The 21617-nt window shown below is 42.3% G+C and overlaps 1 protein-coding gene across 5 annotated transcripts in view; it reads right to left on the reverse strand.

The window, feature by feature from the left end:
* Positions 1–21617, reverse strand: part of PBX1 (PBX homeobox 1) — a 282866-nt gene that overhangs the window by 33681 nt on the left and 227568 nt on the right. For 3 of the 5 annotated variants that reach the window (XM_019931872.3, XM_019931887.3, XM_019931903.3), the window contains 4 exons: positions 16882–17072; positions 12400–12462; positions 8755–8890; positions 3550–3709 (listed from right to left, as the gene is read on the reverse strand). In XM_019931872.3, coding sequence (XP_019787431.1) covers positions 3550–3709; positions 8755–8890; positions 12400–12462; positions 16882–17072 — 550 coding nt within the window. The remainder of the gene's footprint in view (positions 1–3549; positions 3710–8754; positions 8891–12399; positions 12463–16881; positions 17073–21617) is intronic. The other 2 variants (XM_004312527.4, XM_004312529.4) reach the window with 1 other exon arrangement.

A 21617-nucleotide genomic window follows, 5' to 3' on the forward strand; every position in this document is an offset into this window, starting at 1 on the left:
TACTCAGGGCAAAGTACAAGAGGGAAAGGTTATCTGGTTCAATGGGAAACCAGATAACCTTCAGCAGGTGTGCATGTCCAGGTTCTAGAGTTCCAATTCCAGGAGGCCGTGTTTTCATTTTCCACAAGGGAAGAAACATAGGAAGAACGAACACAGCAGAAAACATCAAGGGGATAAATTCTTTCACTGGTTTTAAAAAACAAAACCATGAGTGTTCCGATGGCTTTACTAGAAGTGTCAGTCAACTTCTCTGGATGTGTTACCTCCTCTCTAACCATGTGTACTATACATAAACTTCTCTTAGGAAGCCAGTGTCCAGGGCCTTAATATGATAACCTTCCACCAACCCAGAAAAACACCAAACTTCCTATGAGGGGCATAATAAGAAAATGTTAAAGGGCTTGCTGCTAACTAATGTCATGGCTGAATCTACTGTTGTCCTTGACACACACAAACACATACAACTAAGCAAAAGAATTCAAATCTGTGGGTTCTGAGCCTCAAAAAACGGGGATTGCTTAGCTAATCACAGATCCTGCTAAGATATCAAGGCTGATGCTATGCCACAGAAAATATCTGTAACGCATAAGCCAATTTCTTTCTTCTTGGATATTAAAATGTTCTCCAACCTTCCAAAATAGATAATCCAACCTTCTTAAAAGGGCCTTATTTTTCTGAGATATTAACTCTTGCTTTCATAATCTCATCAAAAATAGGAAATTGAGAAGGTATCACTTTAGGTCACTCCAAAAGAATGATGGACCCAGGGTTATTAACCATTGCTTCAGTTGGTCCCCATTTTTGTTTCTTTTTTTTCAAAACTTAATTTTCTTGTCTTCTCTCTATGTTTCCTCCTTGCTCCATCCATTTTGCCCAACTCTGCTGGTATAAAATATGAAGCATTCCAAGTATCTCGAAATACTTGTTCATTCCTCACAGGCTCCAGCCCTACGTGATTTTTATGAATTATGCTTAAGGAAATAGGAGGCCAGGCATACATCAACAAAGAGGAATATTTAGAAGAGGCCTAAATAAAGATACTGAAGTACTGCTCTCCACACAAAAGCCTCTAGAAGGAATAAGATTTACTTGCAAAATATCTTCCTTGCAGTAGAAATGAGTATTTATATTTAGTAAAGCTTCTGGAAAAAACTCCTGCTTCTATACTGAGGATATAAAAAGTTCCCAGGTTCCAGAACTCTAAACTCAACTAAAATATATTTTCACTTCCTAACCTCTTATTTAAAACTTGCTAGTTCAATTATTATTTACCCTTCGGAATTATCAAAGAGCTGGTATACAACATTATAAACACCCTATGTGCAAAGCTGAAACATTTGAAAGTTCTCCCTCTATCTGTGTAGCGATTTGGGTTGTGTTAAGAGCAAAGAAAAGATAGAAAAACCCATTTATAACTTCTCCTGTTAAACCATTTATCTTTTAAAATTCCACGCTATTGCACATATACAATAGTATTTTCTTTTGTCTCTATTTTAGAAAAAGCACTACAAAGGGGTTCCTCTGCATATTATTTCTAACAACTTAGGCACCACTGGAAAGCTTAGCTCAAATTTTCCATAATAATTTACTCTGTGCTCAGAATAGTCACATGAAGTTTAAGCCACCAGAAAAATTCCTTAGAAAACTGTAATCACATACTGATATTCCAAGAGAGCCAAAATAATTCTTAAATGCAGACGAGGGGGTTAAAACGCTCACTTTTCTCTTTTCAAGTACTTTAGGAAAGAAGAAAAAGGGATTTAGTAATGAAGGGAGTCCACGGGGCCCTTCTAAAGACTGTTCATAAATCATGCTAAGCCATCTGCGATGCAGATATATCAGGGACAGGAAAAAGTCATTTTGATATCTGTTTTACATTATGATAACCTTTGCAAGAGTATCGAATGTGTTTTTGCTAATGTTGACAGAATTGTACTTCTTCCAAAGAGACAAGTGAAAATGTCTGCCTAGCAGTACAATTCAACTAGCGTTGCTGGGTCTGAAATGCTTAATAATTGACCAGATGGGGATGAAGGAAACTCTCTGGTTATTGAACCTGTTAGCCTTGATCCTTTGTCAATCATACCATGATGAGAAGAGAAGGAAACACACACACACACACACACACACACACACACACACACAAAACCTCAAAAAGCAAATATGCTCTCCATGGTTACCTAATCTGGAGTGCTGGGAAAAATGAAACTGGATTGAATTCTACATTGTCTTACCATATCCATGTTTACAAAGCCCAGGCCACTCTTCATGCATGATTCCATTTAAACAAAAGAAAGCTGTGATGGTACAGCCCAGTGACTTGGAGAACTTTATGATAACAAATTAGAAGCATCTAGAAGCTCACAGAAGACACTAGTGTGTGGAGCCTTACATGCCTCCAATAACAATCTACCACAGGGTAGAAAGAGGACTTATTTTAGTGGGCAAACAGGCGGGGAGGTCAAAGACACCACATACCCCCAAATGTTAGAAATTAGATTTAAAAGTCATATTATGATCTAACATATTTAATTTGTGACCCTTTAAAGTTGGGGCATCAATTTTCTTAGATATGTACCCCACAGCCAAAATCAATGCATCTGGTTCATTATGGGGAGAAATATCTTAATCTAACTTATTTAATAAAGCCTTATTTAATAAATAAATACTTATTTAATAAGAAATATTTCTGGTTTTCCCTTTAAAAAAAAAAGCACCAACATGCATGCCTTCCATAGCATACAAACACCAAGGTTACATTTTTTATGCATTACTGATTATTCTTTTCACATGTGGAAATTAAGAACTGGTGGTACAAGGCACACCCCCAAAATATATTACGTTAGCCTAACTCTGAAATTAGTGATACAACGCACATTTACTAAAATAAAACCAGGAGTACAGCACGTGACTGATACTGTAACAGAAAAACTGGAATCTGAAATCATTTGAATTAATGACTGGCAATTTTCTTTGTAGTTTACATAAAGAAAACCAACACAATAAAACAGTAAAGAACGATAACTATAAAAAATGGATAGCAATCACCATAGTTGGCTTTGCAGACCAGAACATTTTAATAAGATATTTAAAGAAGAGTGAATATTCCTTCAAAGAATGCATGCTAGTAGATGACCCAGACATCATGTGATAGGAACAGCAAAATAGATAAGGACAACAACTTTGTATGAGACAGACTAAATGCCTGAACCCCAAGGGACTATCTCAAAATATTAAGTCGAGCTTACTTATTAGAATCTCTGAAAGGAGAATTTAGTGGTCTCCTCATCAAAACCAACCAATTTACCTCTGTCCGACTTAAAGAGACACATTAGTGCAAACCCTCAGACACGTCCATCTTATAAACAGCAAAACACATTGCTTTTTGGAAATGAAAAGAAAAACCCAAAGGCGCATCAACAGTAAAAAAGACAATCAAATACATAAATCAACCCATCCATAGCCTAAAGAATTAAAAGAAAACCCCAGTGTAGGAAAAGCACATATAAAAATGGAGAACATTTCCCCCAATTCAAAGAAAAAACTAACCAGCTGAATTGGGAGTTGACGGTGAGTTAGCTTGGCTTCCATGGGCTGACACATTGGTAGCAGTGACAGCTGTTTTGGCAGCATAAATATTGGCTTCCTCTTGAAATTTACCTATGTTCTTCTTGTACCGGATTCGTTTATTTCCAAACCAGTTTGATACCTAGAGAGGTTTAAAAGAAGACGAGAAAGTTACCAGTTCATCCCGCACAAATATCACAGAGGAAAAGGAAGAGCTTATGAGAGGGTTGAAGAGGTAGGCTAATTGGTCTCATCCTAGCTCTGATTCTGCAACATCAATTAAAAGATCTGAAGGAAGGGCTTGGAGAGGAGCAACTACATAAAATGAGATTCTCTTGCTTAATATAACACAATCTAGCAAAACCACTGTGACAAAGATTTTTCTAGGGAGGAGCTGCTCATTTAACTAGGACCCTTGTAGTTTAGGGCGAGCATTTTAAATCTGCTTACCTCTTAAGTATAGGACACTAAAATAAACCTAGCATTTCAGGAGAAATGCCTGTTACTTACCAATGCTAAAGCTGACTTTGGGCAATCAAATTATACAGACCTTTAAATATTCAAAGAAATCTATATCAACATATGGGTGCTTTCATGGATGGATTAATTTCACATTTTTATTAGTTAAATAACTTTAATATGGACTAGATTCTTAGCTGCATTGTACTACTGACCTTAGGATCAATATAATTCAATCCAATAAATTTCACTAAGTATTTTGTGCAAAGCTTGGTGTTATCTATATGAGGAAAAACTGAAGCCTAGCACTGATTACTCCTTTGAATTCCAGGCTTTAAATGTTAACAATAATACACAAAATAAATGTAATTTACTTTCATTTGTTAACCTATTTCCTTCATGTGGCTCACAGCGGCTGTCCTGGCTTGATTCTATGCCCGTTCTCTTTATACCAAGACCTCTGCCAGACACAAGTGGAGACACAGTGAAATTCAAGTTTTACTCCCATAATCCTGCCTTAGGAAGCAGAGTTTTATACCCCATATTTCAGATGTGATTTCAAACTAAAATATTGTGGGTTTATACAATTACAAAACAAACCATGAATTTGGTGAGAGAAGGAGAAGTTGGTAACACATGTACCATAGCTTACATGTAATTTAATTTACCCCAACAATGGCAGATAAAGAAAATTCTTGCAAAACTACACTTATTTTTAAAGTGGATTAGCTAAATTTAAAAATCTTATAAGGCTATCCCTCATAGACCCATACAGCTCATACTGAAGCAGAAATGCCAAGCCTCTGTAATAAAAATCAAAACATAGCATTGCAATATTAGTAAACAAGAGAGAAACTCAAGAGAAAATGCTTTATTTATTGTAAATGCTGGTGCCTACAGAAAGAGAGTTAAACTGGAAGAGGAAGGGCATTTCTGGGTCCATTCAGGGGCCACTGCCTATCTAATTTCACTCCCAAACTCATGCTTTTCTTGCTGTAACTTTCACTATTCATAGGAATCAATCATCGTTGTGGTTGGGTTTTGACGTCTAAGTGGAACAGAGAGAGAGGAAAAGAGGCAGGGAGATTTTTTCTGAGGTAACTGGATGAGCTGGAAGAAAGGGGGAAAGATGAAGGAAGTTTGGAACGACTTTTGAGGAGGAAAGAAAATGCCTGTGCTCTAATAAATTGGCTACATGAGAGAAGGTGAGAAGGAAGAGGGTGGAGAAGGGACCGGTCCTGGGATGATTCCTTTCTACAGGAGAATAGATGCTCATGCAGGGAAGATGCTGGGTCAGTTCAGGCATTTCCTGCATCGTCCACTAGGGGGATGTCATATGCCCTGAACAATGTATAGAATCGGTGTTTTCATTAATTAACCCACTGTTCAACAATCATTGACAAGGTCTACTATGTGCTAGGCACTAGGGATACAGAGATGACTGACTTACTCCGAGACAGATAATGCAGAAGGAATCACTGATTCTCCGGGGAAAGTTTGGTTCACATTTTGGACATTAAGTTTGAAGAGCCCGTGGGCAGAGCCATGGTGAAGTCCAGTGGGAAGTAAGATATATGAGTTCGGCATTCCAGGAGAGAAGTCTCATGGGGATATTTAAAGAGAAGTATATTTGCAGCTGTGAGCACGGAGGGGGCCACTCCAATTCACTGTGTAGAACAGCACTTTTCAAAGTCAAGTGTGCATGGAGGGCTTATGAAGACAGATCCCTAGCCTCCTCTCCTTTCCACCAGAGATTCTGATTCAGGACTGGGGTGAGACCCAAGAAATTTTTTTTAAATTGAAGTATAGTTGATTTACAACATCGTGTTAGGTTTAGGTGTACAGCACAGTGATTCAGTTACATATATATATATATACACACACACACACACACACAAATATATACGTATATTCTTTTTCAGATTTATTTTTCTCTTATAGGTTATTACAAAATATTGAGTATAGTTCCCTGTGCTATACAGTAAGACCCAAGAGTTTACATTTCTAACAAGCGCCCAGCTGATGCTGCCTTCTGTAGATCACACTCCAAGCAGCACTCCAAGCATTAGAATAGAGGAAGGGCTGTTCTGGGATCAAAGGAGAGGATGGTCAATAGATGGGTTTCTGTGTCTGAGCATATTTTTGTTTGGGAATCACAGGAGGACTCACTAGTAAGTGGATTTTAAAAGAATATGTGTCTTAAAAATAATTAAGGACCATGGGCTAGGACATGATGAGATGGGGGTTAATGAAAGAACAATACTTTTAGGATAGGTAGAGACGGCAGATCCTCTAAGAAGACTGAGCAGGAGTGGCCCAAGAGGAAGGAGAAAACTCCAGAGAGAACAATGTCAAGAAAGCCAAAGTAGGAGAATTTCAAGATGGAGGGTGATTATTAACAACAACAAAAAAAAAAAACACCCCAAAACAGGGCTTCCCTGGTGGCACAGGGACACCTGCCAATGCAGGGGACACGGGTTCGAACCCTCATCCAGGACGATCCCACATGCTGCGGAGCAACTAAGCCCGTGAGCCACAACTACTGAGCCTGTGCTCTAGAGCCCGCGAGCCACAACTACTGAAGCCCACGTGCCTAGAGCCAGTGCTCCGCAACAAGAGAAGCCACCACAATGAGAAGCCCGCACACCGCAACAAGGAGTAGCCCCCGCTCGCCGCAACTAGAGGAAGCCTGTGCCCAGCAACAAAGACCCAACTCAGCCAAAAATAAATAAATTTAGTTTTAAAAAAACCCAAAGCGACAAACAAAAAACAAGAAAGATACAGTCAAAGGCATCTCCTAGATCTGAGAACTAGAGATAGAGGGAGATTTAATATATCATGTGGTCCAACCAACCATGACTGGAGATGGGGCAACGAAGACCCAAATAGAAAGAGTGAGTTCCTAAAATCCCACGGTTGACTCAGCATGAACACGCTCCTAGCAAATGCTCGTTCTAGGATATCATGTTGTCTCCCACTGGAACTTGTGTGGCAATGGTAGAACAGTCTGGTTATTGTTGGGAGGAAGTGATGTGATGGGGAAGGAAGAATGGTATCGCCCTGGGATGGATAGGGGAAAGAGAAAGGTGATACAATATATGTAAATCATCATTTTAATGGACACACTATTTGCACCCTGGATTTCCATAATGAAGGATGTGAAGGTTGCTGGAATAGGCCAAGATTCCATTTTTTATTCACACACAATACAGACTAGATCCTGAAGAGTTCATTCTATTTTCAATACGGATTTGGAATTCCAAATCCCAGAATTTGAATTCAAACAATATAGTGATTTTCAACTTTAGCAGCAGAAGATTCCATGACCGAAATTCACTGTTTGTGGGTTAGTGGTATGGTTTATACCTGGAAACATGCAGCAAGCACCACAAAACATCGGTTCACTTTACTTGTGGACAATGAGTCTAGATTTGGACAAGAATGCTTAGAAACCTAGATAACAATCAGGCCACCTGAATTAGACCACCGATGTTCTGCTCTCCCAGGGTTGCCAAGACTGGAAACGACCTTCTGCTGGGTCCAAGTACCTGAGGAAGGTCCAGGTTAAAAAGGAGACGATTCTTTCTGCCTTGTCTGAAAGGAGGTTTCCAAGGCTGCTGCAAAAATCACACATAGAGTGCTGGGGAGAGCCCGGCAATCTCTTCATTGCAGATCCCCTGTGTGGAGTTCTTTATTTTGACTAGACCTAATTCTGCTTAGCTAAACACAGGTTGATGGGATCAGCACCCGGCGGGGAGTAGCAGAAGCCAGGATTCAGCTCAAGGAAGTACAGATGCTCAGTTTATACAAAACAGCATCTACTTCATTTACAAAATGTTAAGTGAAGTTTTTCACTAAAGTAGGCCTCTTCTCCCCAACTTCCCCCTCCCCCTTGCCCTTTTTGGAAACACTAGTACATTTGATTCTCTTGCACGTGACATAATTCTGAGGAAAGCTTTCTCTGAGAGGTTTCTTGACTATCCCTACTGGTCTCAACTAGAGACTGGTGGTGGTATTTGAGGTTCAGACAGAGTAAGAAGTTTGGATGGATCCTTTGTGTAGACAAAATGTAGACACATATAAAACTTGCTGACCTTTCTACTTCATATTAATGCTGAACACTCCAGGTCCATAAAAATTTTATGTCACGTACCTTTCCACGTCAACAGGCACCTGTTACGGTTATTGCTCTTTGGGGGAAGGGGGCACTCAGTGACATTTTGTGCAATCATTCCAATGCAAGCATAGTGACACGTTAAAATTCCTACACTCCATCAGTTACAGAGTGAGGACATCAAGAGAGGACATTTGAGTCCCTTTCATTTAAAAGTTCCATTCACTGACTCTTAAAGTTCCTGGGTTGGGCAAAAAAATGGGCCAAGGAATTGAGCATGCTTGAGAAAATAACACGAGAAATTCAGATGGCTTTCCAAGTACATGTAGAATTCTTCACCCATTTGAAGCAACGGAGAGCTCAGAGGGAAGAACCCTGTCCCTGTTTTTACACTGTACTTAGTCTTCTCCTACTTCTGCTGGTTCCTCTCAAGTTTTTCCAGGTACTGCCTTGGAAACTCTCTTATGCACATTATGTGTTGACCTTGCCATTTTAAGGCTTAAGTTGATGGAACTTACAAGGCATGAAAGTTCAGGAAAGCAAGACCTCCAAGACTCTGCACTGTGACTCCACCAGGGCCAGGCTATGGGCTGAGCCCTTTGAGGGCTTCTTACCTGGGACACTGTGATGCCACACTTCTTGGCTAACTCCTCTTTGGCTTCCTCACTGGGGTAGGGGTTGCTGAGATGGGAATAGAAATATTCATTCAGGATTTCCGTCGCTTGCTTGTTGAAATTCCGTCTCTTCCGCCTTCATAAAGAGAAAGGAAACAACAACGACAACGGAAAAAAAAAAGTTCACACCAAATACATATAAAAAGGGAGAGGAGAGGATCTACGTCTGGGAGAAGACCCTTTTTTGAGTGAAAAGTGAACAAGAGGAGATTTGAGCAAAGGGGTTGGATGCTGAAAGCAGTGCTGAAAGCGTCCTTTAAATACTTCATTGTGTACTGTCGGGACACTAAGCAGAAGAACAATCACATGTATTATACAAATATTTATACAGAGCGGTGAGGGGCATGAAGTTTCAAAATTCCACCATGTTGGTTTTGAACCCTGGACCAGCTGAGTACCAGCTGGGTGATTTGGGGTGCCTCTTCAAACTTCAGCTTCTTCAAATGACAGTCAAAAGAGTCAAACTGACCTCACGGGGTGACAGGGAGAAATCAGGTCATACACAGAGAGGACTCAGCACAGTGCCTGGTACATGACAAATACTAGGACTTACTGGGGATTCTTCCTACCAGGTTCCAGGCCTTGGGCCATACGCCCTCAGAGCCATCAATTCAAATTATTCACTTTTCACAACTAGTGAGGTAGCTATGGTTATTCCCATTTACCAATGAAGAACTGAGTTCAAAGGTCACTCAACTAGTAGGTTATAGGGCCAAAGTATCAATTCAGGTCTGCCTGACTACAAAACCCAGCCTCTTTTTTGTATACAGATTGCCTCCTGGCAATTACACAGACACTCTGTAGCCATAAGTTAAAAATAAGTTGTCTGGACTTCCCTGGTGGCACAGTGGTTAAGACTCCATGCTCCCAATGCAGGGGGCCCGTGTTTGATCCCTGGTCAGGGAATTAGATCCCACACGCATGCTGCAACTAAGGAGCCCATGTGCCGCAACAAAGGATCCTGTGAGCCACAACTAAGGAGCCCACCTGCTGCAACTAAGGAGACTGCCTGCCTCAACTAAGACCCATAGCAACCAAATTAATAAATAAATATTTTTTTAAAAGTTATTTTCTCTCTGTTCTATCCCCATATAGGTGCATGCAACATTTTTAAAAGGCATGGGGAAGGGGGGCGAGAAAGGATGGAAATTAACCCCCTGACTACTTGACCTCCCTTGAAAGGAGAAAAGCAGCACTTTCTAAGCAGGAACAGCTGCTAAATGGTAAAACATAAGCCCACAGAAATCTTTTTAATATATAGGTTGCTAAAATGAAGAAAACCACTTTTTGAATAAAAGCGTTTTTCTTCTTAAAAGAAAAAGTGCTAATTGAACTAATTTAAAGTGAGAATCACTTTGTTGCCTCCTCCCTGCTAAGGCCTGAGGATAGCTGGGGTTTGCTTAGGGATGCCTGGCTCCTTGCAGATGCTGGCTGGCCCTCCTTGAGGGGGTGGGGTCTCTATCTTTAAATTAGCTCCATTAGCACTTCTGCCTTTCTAGCTTTTATCAAAGGCTTTTCCTTATGGGGAAGAAAAATTTCCAGAACATCCCTGGTTATGCCAGGATATTGAATTTTCTGATTTAAGCCAACAGAAAGCACCAATCGCCTTGCTAGACAGGAAATTCAGCTAATATTGTATTTTCCGGGTCCCACTTGGATTAATTAACATAATAAAGTGCCTGATTTTACCGGATGAACACCATCTGTCCATAGGTATTAACCACATCTGCCCAGATTATGCCAAGCCCAAGTCACCCTCCCAAATCATGCTGAGTTTCTGGGTCACCCAGCATCAGAAATTGGGCAGATTGGATTAAAAGGCCCAACTAAAAAGGAGGCGTGTATTAAGAGCTCTTGCATGATGGGAATTTGAGGATGGTAGCCAAGTGGCTAACCCGGTCTCCAAGCTAGTCTTTGGATAACCTCTGGCTTCCTCTTGGCCTAAAGAAAACAGTTGTTTTAGGCCTGGGGAAGTGGCCCCTGAAGGCTCCCCTAATTGGGAGTTGTTTGCATTAGCATTACAGTGTATTTCTTGGGACTCTTCCAACTGAGCTCATAGGAAGCCTCTCTGGAATGAGCTGGGGTGCAGGGATGGTGCAGACAAGCTGTTCCCGGCTCTCTCCTCCTGGTGATGTGCAATCTTCCTTTAGGTGGTCTCATCTACTCAGATGAATGCACTTAGCACCTTGTGCAGTGGCTGTCTCAATCTAGGGCCTTTGAAGCCCCAGAAGTAGGATTTTGCAGAATTTCAAGAAACTCAGTAAAAATAATATAATTCTGACTATAAGGTTATTTGAACGAAGACACCTGGTTTCTTTGCTTTGGCTGGAAGCGTTTTCAGCTCGGTGAGTTAACATGTGTTATTTCAAGCCAACCAAAAGCTCTGATCATCAGTTATCCAGGTAAACTTAAGAGATGTGGAAGTTGATTAAATTTTAGGGATGGAACCTTTCAAATCACAGTGACTCAAGAGGGTGGAGTGTAGGCGCTGTGCACATACGTTGCTAACCACCAAATGTGTTATCTCTGACCAAATGCCTCTCCTAAAAGCCAACACCCCATTTACTACTGCATACCCCAGACACTTCCAACAAACTCTGTGTTGCTAAGACTAGTATCACATTTCACCCAAACCAGCTCCATTTTCTTTTCTTTCCATATTATATAATGACATCACCATCGATACAGAGTTCATTGTATTTGCTAATCTGTTCGTCCCTTCATTCGTTTGTTTATTCCTTCAAATATTTGAGTACCTAGCATGCGCCAGCATCTGGGAGCGATTCTCAGTTCTTCTTGTTCTCTTACTGGATAAACACTCTCTGTCCATAGGTGTTAACCACATCTGTCCAGATTATGCCAAGCCTAAGCCACTTTCCCAAATCATGCTGAGTTTCTGGGTCACCCAGCATCAGAAATTGGGCAGATTGGATTAAAAAGCCCCACTAAAAAGGAGGCGTGTATTAAGAGCTCTTGCATGATGGGAATTTGAGGAAGGTAGGCCCCAGAGCAAGTCTTCCCAGTTCTATTTTTCAAATCTATCCCTTTTGTTCCATCCTTAGTGTCACTGTTGTTTTTGAAATGGGTTTAGAGGAACCACAGTCTGTCATATAATGGTCTTAGTAGTGTTGTCCAACAGCACTTTCTGCAATGAGGAAAATAAATGTTCTCTGTTCTCCAATATAGCAGCCATCAGCTGCATGTGGCTATCGAGTGGCTGAAATAGGGCTCGTATAACTGGAGTGCTAAAGTTTTAAATTTTATTTACTTTAATTTTAATTAATTTAAATTTAAAATCAAGAAGCCACAGACTAGACAGTGCAACTCCATACTGATGCTTTCCCTAAATCATGGCCAAGCAACCCTCCTAGAAGGAGAGCATGGACTCACAGCCCTGGTGCACACCATCAAAAGCACGAAATGGCTCCAAAACCTCCTGCTGTAGTCTATTCCATCACATACCAATGTTTATCTTAAAATAAGAATATCTTCCTCCAAATATCTGAGTAAAATGGGGAAGGTTTTTCATACTTATTCTGTATTTCCCCAGTTTGAGAAGCACACACCTCAACAGTGGTCTCCTACCGTTTCTTTGAATTCAGCTCATCTTCAAGAAAATCACTAGAGGAATTCCTCCAAACCATGGATCTGATCATGAAAATAATAATAATAATAATAATAAATAATATATAATATACTGAACCTTACTATATTATAGCTGAATTACGGTGTGAATACTATGTTCCAGACACTATACTTTTTTAATATATTATCTTATTTATACTTGTATAGAATTATCCCCATTTTAGAAACACAAAAACTGAGTCTTAGGGAGGATAAGCCACTGACCCCGGGTCACAAAGGTAGTCAGGGTTGTAGCAAGAATCTGAATCCAAGAAGTGCAGCTTGAGAACTTACACTATAAATTACTACATCCCCTCCTTAAACAGCTCAGAGTTTCTGCTGCTTCATAGGACCAAGTTGAAATCTTTGCTGGTACAGTTAAGGTCTTTCAGTGGATCGAGCCCCTCCCTAGTGTCTCATTTCCCTCCAATCCTACACATGCTCTACATAATTTCATCCAGCTACATCATATGCTTCTCCATTCCCCAAAGACACTCACGGCGTTCATGTTCCCTTGCCTTTTCATACCACCCTGTGTATTTCTCTCCAGCAGCATTTGCCACAAGTTTACATGTGTCTTCCCAACTAAACAGCAAACCCTCAAGGGGAGGAGCCATGTTTCACACATATTTGAAACCCCGCTGCCCAACACACAGTATGCATTCCAGTAAGTAATGCCTGTGGAAGTTGAATTATGTTGCTCACTTTGCTTCTGTGATTCCTTCTATGTGTTAAACATCATACTCCTCTGAGACTCAGCACTGTCTGCCTCTCCCTGATTTTCGATCCTCTCTCCCCTTTGGGTAAACTTGGCAGATGTACTTCCTGTGATCATGCGCAGTTTTATGCTGTTATAAGAGCACCTGTCCCAGGAGGACCCACATTTACATGCATTTTTTCATCTTTGTTATTCCAGTGGCTAATATAGCATTTGACAGAGAGTAAAAACTCAGAGAAGTAAATAAATCTAAATACAGTGCCAGTTTGGCCAGACCTTATTGGATGTCCTTTCCTCTTTCTTACCGTCCCCTTTGCTAATCATTTTAGGTAACTCCATCTACCAGGGTGAAGTGCAGAGGTGTACTTCCAACCATGTGTTTAGGTTCTTATTGTTCTCTCTAGCAAGATGTTATTTTTAAAAAACAAGATAAAATTACTGTATTGCTAGAAAACCATTAAAAGGGTTTACAAGTTCTCTCTCTCAAAGAATTATTGTAGTCCTGACAATAAGCTTACCAAGTTTTACAGCACAATGCTTGATATAAAGCTGAAATAATAAATGTTGAGTGAATGAATGAATGAGTGGGATTTTTAAGTTAAACTTTTCTGGCACTATAAGGAAGACAAAAAGGATATGACTTGGGGCTTCCCTGGTGGCGCAGTGGTTGAGAGTCCGCCTGCCGATGCAGGGGACACGGGTTCGTGCCCCGGTCCGGGAAGATCCCACATGCCGCGAAGCGGCTGCGCCCGTGAGCCATGGCCGCTGAGCCTGCGCGTCCGGAGCCTGTGCTCCGCAACGGGAGAGGCCACAACAGTGAGAGGCCCGCGTACCGCAAAAAAAAAAAAAAAAAGGATATGACTTGAGTGGACAAACCCTGGCCCAAATGCTCAGCTGGGGAGTGTGGAAGGCAGAATCCTAAGAAGATATGTAAGATTCCACCCTGGGGTACATCTCTTTCCCTTGAGCGTATGTGTTGGGGGGCACTGTGAAAATAACAGGATATCCTTCCTGTGATTAAGTTACCAATCAGTTGACTTTGCGTTAATGAAATGGGAGATTAGGTTAAATCCTTAAAATGGTGACATTCTCCAGGAAGAAAGCAAGCAGACAACTTGTAAGCTGCCTGTGGAGAGGGCAGCTTCTAGGATCTGGGGACTTCAGTTCTACAACCACAAGGAACTGAATTATGCCCCTACTGGAATGAGCTTCAGATAAGAGCGTGGCCTCAGCGGACCCCTGGGTTGCAGCTTTGTGAGACTAGAGCAGAGAACCCAGGTTAGCCTGCCCAGGCTCCTGAACAACAGAAACCGTGAGATAATAACTCTGTGTTGTTCTAAGCTGCTAAATTTGTGGCGATCTGTTCTTCAGCAACACAAAATACAAGGAATGTTACACAACAAAGCAGTAACATTCAATTCTGCATACCCATTACATGACGAAGACTAATCCTGTTACTAAATCAAGTCCTCCTTGCATTTTGTCTTCCAAGAAATCTTTTCCGATGAAGCCCTGCCCATCAGATGCATGGTTTAGAGAAGCACATGAACATTAGCAGTGAATGTGTCTCTCTTAGTAAAGCGTGTTTAGCTAGCTTTCCCAATTATAGATAGCACTAGAAGCAATGATATTAGCTACCGCAATCAGGAAGTCCAGGCAAACGTTTATTTTTGAGCTGGAAAAACCATTTGCTTAGCCTGGGGTTGGCACTTGGGGTCATATTTTTTCAGCGATACTAAATATACATACCTCTAAGTAAATGCTAATAACAAAGACAAAAGGTTAGTTGTTTTAGTTTTGAACCTTGGCTCAGAGGCAATGATTTAAAGCTTGCAGCCAAAGCAGGAAAGAGACCCTCTCTTACAGTGACTGTCCTTCTGGTGCCAACTGGAACAATCTAGGCAAAGGCTGGTGGAAGTGAAAGGGACTGTGTACAAAGCTCGCCTAGTTTCGCGTCTTTTAGAGTCTGACCTTCTGCTGGCCACAGCAGAGTTACTGAGAGGAGAAATCCTATGAGAAAATGATTCTGCTCCTCCCTTCTCTCTGATTTCTTTCTTGAAAAGAACCGAGTCTGGGCCCAATTTTTCTTCTTTTTTTTTCAGTATCTGCCAACATAAATGCCAACTCCAGCATTTTAACGAGGGGAGTTACCATGGGGATGTAAACAACACACGCAGAGTGGCAGCGGCCACAGCACAGGGGAAAGACCCAGACACAGGCCACCAGTCACTTGCACTTTGTACCGTGCGGAACGGCCTGCTTTAAAGAAGCCAAGCTGGCAGCAGGCCACGGGGTGAGGGCGATGCACGGCGGTGGGGGTGGGGGGGGGGGTCCTGCTTCGGAGGGCCTGTGCATTCCCCCACTCATCACCATGCTCTGCTGGGAACAGCTCTCTTCATTTGTACTTTCTCTCGACTTACTCTATGGAATTCTATTAGCCCAGAGATCCAGTTTGCTAGCTGGCGTTCTTATTTCATATTCCACGTGATCCAAAGCACAATGAATAAAAGGGAGTTTAGGAGGTGCCAGGGAGTTTTAAAGAGGTCTGTGAACTGTAAAGACCACACTTGTGAAGAGAGAGAAAAGTACAGGTAAGAGAGCTGAATACTACATGATTTCCGGGGTGACAAAATTTAAAAAGCAGAGCATTTGGGTGTCTGAATGAAAAGGAACAAAACTACAGATTATTAAATGGTATATGACCCTGACATACCTAATGTTTCAATAATAAAAATCATATGTTGGGATTACATTCAGGAATTGAAACAATGAATGATGAAATCTGCATTGATAGAAGATGGCTAATTTAAGATGAACTGTAGATCACAAAGGATATCCACACTCTGAAAACTTATTTATTAGATCAATTATCAACACACTCCCCTAGAGTAGATGAAAGATATGATATCGTCATTTTACAGGCTGGATAACAGAAGCCAAAGAAATCAAAGGGATTTGTACAAATCCATTGGTCTAGAGGGTAGGAGGACCAAGGACTGATTATTTGTTCTATAGTCTCAGTTTTTGTCGTAAAGGACCTTTCTATCCGTGATTTCAACTGAATTCTTTGACCTCACAAATTAGGTCACAAGTTAACGTCAGGTAGAAAACATCAAATCTTGATTGAAAATCTGGCCCATATCAGACCAGTCCCTTGCCCCTCTACGCCCAAGGGACCATGTCTTCTTCATCTTTTCATCTCTGTGCCCCTAAAACTCAGCCCAGAGTAGGACACATGGTAATCTAGTTACAAATATTTGTTGACTCGAACTGGGTGCCCTCTCTGCCTACATATACTGTGGCAAAGATTCCCAGCTCTCAATCAGAACTTTCTGGGAGAAAATAGGTCATTGCACTATCTAGCAAGACCTGTATGGGCCCATAGTTACAAACGATTCCTGTGAAAGAGACACCTAGCGGTATGAAAACAAAAAGTCCTGCTTTTTCTGTCCCTGTAGCTAAGTCATCCTTGCTTCTCATGAAGAGTGAGTAAGCAGCGGCCATAAAAAATACCCCCGCCCATGACACGTTTTCCTGGAGCCGTATAAGACCAATGGCCATCCACCCTCCCTGCACTCCTTTCCCTGACTAAGAACATTTCTCAGGCTACCACTTGGCTTAGCCTTGAACATGATGACAACGGAGTCTTTGGAGAGGGCCAGCCGTGGATTCCAACCCTGGATCAGTGGGTTCTCCCCAAGGACAGACCCCTGCTGGGGACTCACCGCGCATCCAGAAACCGGGAACGCAGGATCATGACGGCCTCACACGTGCTTTGCTTCAGCTGCATCTGGATGGAGCTGAACTTGCGGTGGATGATACTGACCATCCGCTCGATCTCCTTCGGGGAGATGGGCCGGGTCCGGCTTTGCTCTCGCAGGAGATTCATCACGTGGGTGGTGAACTCATTACAGGCCTGGAACGGCAGGATGACACACGTGGGGTGTGGGGAGGGTCCAAGCCTCAGCACACTCGACGTGAGGCTGTGTAGGTCTTTTGCTAGAGACGTGTGCAGGTAAGGAAAGTGGGCTAGTTTGTGGCATTTTGTCAAATCGGAAAAAATAAATGATGCCTGGAAATCCCTTTCCTCCCATCTGATTATAATTTTTGGCCATGCTGTGGATTTTTTTAAAGGGAAAAGAAAATTCTTAAGTATTTTTCAAAATCAATTATTTTTCATGATTTTACTACTATGAAAGATGAGAACACGGACACTAGTATAAAACACACTTCACAACCCTTCACCCCAATGTTAACAGTCAAAGAGAGTTTGGGGCCACATATAGCATGAACTTTCTGTCTTGCCCTTATCTCTGATATGTTAAAGCTTCCAAATATTCAATTCAGCATAAACAGCCCGAAGAGTGGAATCATGGACTTAAAAGCTCTGATAACTCTTCTGGGAGATTTCTCATCCATCTATTTCTACTTCTACTTTTATCGTAAGGACTCCCTCCTATGCTGGTCTTCTGAAGATCTGCTATGTCTATAACACAAAGGGAATAGGTTAAAAAAAAAAAAAAACAGCATCTAAATATGAATTAGAGGATTCAAGAGTTATCCCTCCAGAAAGGAAAACTCTCAGGTTAGAGGCCAACATACTCTCAGCTCTGGAAGTGAAACTGGAGATCATTTTTCCCACCTCCTTATTTTACAGTTGGGAAAACTGGCTGCAAGAGATGAAGGGCCCACAGCAAAAAACAGCAGCTGAGGCAGGACCTGAACACATTCTCATCCAGGCCAGGGTGTCTGTTCTTTCCCAGACCCTGAATCTGCTCCTCAGAGCACCACTGCCCTTTCTCTTAGTTACTATTACTTATCATCTCGGTAGTCGGGTTTTATTAGTGAACATTCAATAAAATATCTACTCACAGGTTAACTCACAGTAATGTTCTAAAACTGTATAAGATTGTTCACAAAAAAGGGCAACTTGATGCTGTGAGACTTGAAGAACTAAGGACTCAAAGGGTTCAACTTAATATTAACAGTGGAAACATGCCCATTGAGGCTAACACTGCCTTGCCCTTGTTTTTTACAGCACCAAGCCCTTCCTAGCTGTCAATTATGCAGTAACAATAACATATTTACAGTTCATTTCTCCAAGAAATCCTTTGAGGTCGGCTGGCCAAAGATACAAAGGCAGACGCATCCACTGGGCTGTGTCTACACTGGGGGCTGGGAGGCCTGGGTTTTGACCTGCCTCCGTGAGTATGTGGGTAAATCCTTTCACTACTCAGTACTTCGTTTTATTGGTCCGAGAGTGGATTTAATCATTCCTAACCCTTCAGCAAGGCTAGCAGTGCCCATGCTCTAGTGCAGTGACCTGCAGATGGAGTAAATCGCTCACATGAACGCAGCAGTGGGCTAAGAGCACAGACTGCCTGCGTTCAGATCCTGCGCTGGCACTCACTTCGCTCTGGGGCCTTGGTTAGTTATGTAAGATCCCTGTATCTCGTCTTCCCTATTTGTGAAATGGGGATGACAGTACCTCAAAGGGTGTGGTAAGGACTACATGAGTTACTCTCTTTGTGTCTGGCCACATAAATTGTGTCATTATTATCTCTTCAAAGTACAGAGAACTTAGAAACCCAGCACAGGATCACGATTGGGCAAACCTCCCCAGGCTTCAGTCTGCCCCGTGGTAAAACTAAAGGGGGTCACAAATACCTTCTTTCTAGGCTGCAGGCATATGCTGCAGACAGAATCCACAGCAGATCAGGTCCAACAGCAGTTTGCTCTTACTAAGAAAACTGCTACCTAAACACAAGATCTTAGTATAAGCTTCATCTCTCCCCAACCTCAACAAGGGAGGGAGATAAAACCTGGCAGCGAGTTGGCGGCAAGTCGATGAGAAGTCGGGGTGGGGCGTGGTGGGGGGAGGCACACGGCAGGCATCCTAGGTGGCTTTCCGGAGAAACGCTTCATCCCCCGCTGGGCTGCAGCCTCCCCCCCCCCCCAATGGGGGCTCACAGGGAGGAGGGACTGGATGTGAAGGAGGTATTGTCAAGTGCACTTGCTCTCTGCTGGGGAGCCACAGTGCTCGGCTAATGATGATGTGCTTCATTTCGGTGAATAAAAATACTCACAATACCTGATGCTTATTTAGGGCATTGGATCCCGGGCCCCTTTCTGCTCTGCCCCAAACAGACAGTGGAGTCTTTTCACCCACTGCTGAGGTGCAGCAAGACAGCTGCTCAACAGCTGCTCGGGAACACGCAACAGACAGTGCAGAGGAGTTCCAAGTCCATTTTAGACAGACAGAACACAGTGATCCAGATTTTTCCAGGACCTGAACTACCCACGTCTCCTCCTCAGTTCCCCCAAGCTCGGCACCTTCACAAGCTGTGCTGCTCCCATGTAGCCAGGCGCTCCTGATGGAATTGGGAAGCGTGGGGATGGCAATCGTTCATTAAATAGGACCCTCGCCGGCTGAAGGTTTCTGTGACAGAGGAGACTCTGCTGCAGACTGTCCGAAAGATGGTACACCTCCTGGAGCTACCGCTCCAGCTGCCCCCAGAAAGCGGACGCTTTCTGAAAGGAGACGTCCCAAGTTCCAGGGCAAAGGCCCTTCTGGGAGCAGCCTACCCAAGAGAAGCTCTCTTAGAAAATCCTGCTTGAGTTTAAGCAATTTAATCCTAGACTTGAAGCCTCCTTCCTGCACTTCTCTTCAGCCCACCTTCTTCGCTTACTGCTTCCAACTGGATTCGGCTGCCAATTTCAGCAACGAATGTGACTGGGATTTTAAGACTTTCTTGGCTATGAGTGGACCTGACCCACCTGGGTTCGGCCTTAGAGACAGCCTTGTCAATGCCCTGGCAGCATTATTCACAAAAACTGAAAAGTGAAGAACTCTGCAAAACGACAAGAGTATCGTTTCTTAGAATAGCACTTGGAACAAAATTCAGGTTTCTGGATATCACGGTTTTATCTATTAGAATATGCTAGCTCTTAAATACCTTAGCTTCCAACATGATCTGCTGAAAAAGTGTTTTACCAGCACCTTTTAATGAAGAAAACAATTTCCTTCTTTTCTTTTGAATGAAAGTCTCTAGAAGCCTTCTTTATCTAATAACCTCAGGGTGAAACAATGGCTGGCTCACGTGGGTTTTTTTTGGCGGGGGGGGGGGGGGGGGGGGGGGCGGGGGGAGGTGGGGGATGGGGGATGGGTGAGTAGGGTTATGGTAGCTACTTACTGGAAAGCTAACTGATCCTCTGGTTATCTACCATCACCAAACTAAAATCAAAACAAAACAAACCAAAACAACAGAATCAACTCTTAAATAGTCAGTCTGGTAACCATCTAGGTACTACTAAAACAGAGACTGACATTTTTCCTAAGGTTTCCTATTTTTAAGGAAGCTCCCGCAAGGAATGCTTACAGAAAACAATGAAGAAGATCTGTCTCTCAGACATACTAGCTAGAAGGTTAATGGCATAATTTCCTTATAATCTATTTACTATAATTAACAATACAACTAATATTAATAAATTATTAAGCACATAGAGTATGTTAAACGGTATTCAGTTCTTACCCAGAAAATGCCCAAAGAAATAAGGAAATGATTTTTTAGTGTTTTTGAAGAATAACAAATACAGACTGCTACTACATTTACCTAATTTGCTCTGTACTGATGGAGCTCTTCCTTAAGCTCCCAATTTCCAGCATGATTATTATTTAGAATAGGTAGCCATCTATGAGAAGTTTCTGAAGAAGAATACTTTTTTTTATCACTAGCCTCTCTTAGAGAGCATCAATCTAGTCCATGAAAGTAACAGAGAGGTCAAGCCGGTTACTTCATTGTCTACAGCCGTCCACACTTGTTCCACATTAAGTGCGGCTGGCTGGGTATTGTTCCAATAAAAGCCCTTGGGCTAAGGGTCAAAATCTGGCTTCCAGGGCCAACTCTGTCCCTCCTTTGGATGTGTGACCCAGATACATCACCTAACCTCTTTGACCTCCAGTTCCTCAGCTGTATCGAAATGAAGATGATGACAGTACCTGTCTGGAGGACCCAGCCTTAAAATTACCTTGAGGAACAAGTGCAGTTAAGTTGACAGAAGTGCTTTAGTCATTTTGGATGAGGATGGAAGAGTGAGACAAGGGGGGGCTTAAATCAAGGAAAGAGTCCATTCGTCTATGTTGCTGGCAACCTGAGCTAAGAAGAAAGCCAGTTCTAAACGCCATCCAGCCTAACATCCATGCCAGTTATGGGTTTAGGGAGGAAGCCACACTCGTCGTGTACCCCTGGAGTTTGGCATGAGTTAACCTGGATACTACGTCAAGATAGTTTGTTATGCCAGAGGCCAAGCTTAGCAGTGAAGGTAAAATAGGGAAAGCACAGACTAGGAAGAACCCAAGAGGCCAGCTAGGGACCTTGTCAGCAAACGTCCCCATGTGTCTTCCCAAGTTATCCCATTAGTTGGGGCAGACTCTGAACCCTAACATGATGGCCCAGGTGGG

The sequence above is a fragment of the Tursiops truncatus genome, chromosome 1, assembly GCF_011762595.2.
Source record: "Tursiops truncatus isolate mTurTru1 chromosome 1, mTurTru1.mat.Y, whole genome shotgun sequence".
NCBI classification, from domain to species: domain Eukaryota; kingdom Metazoa; phylum Chordata; class Mammalia; order Artiodactyla; family Delphinidae; genus Tursiops; species Tursiops truncatus.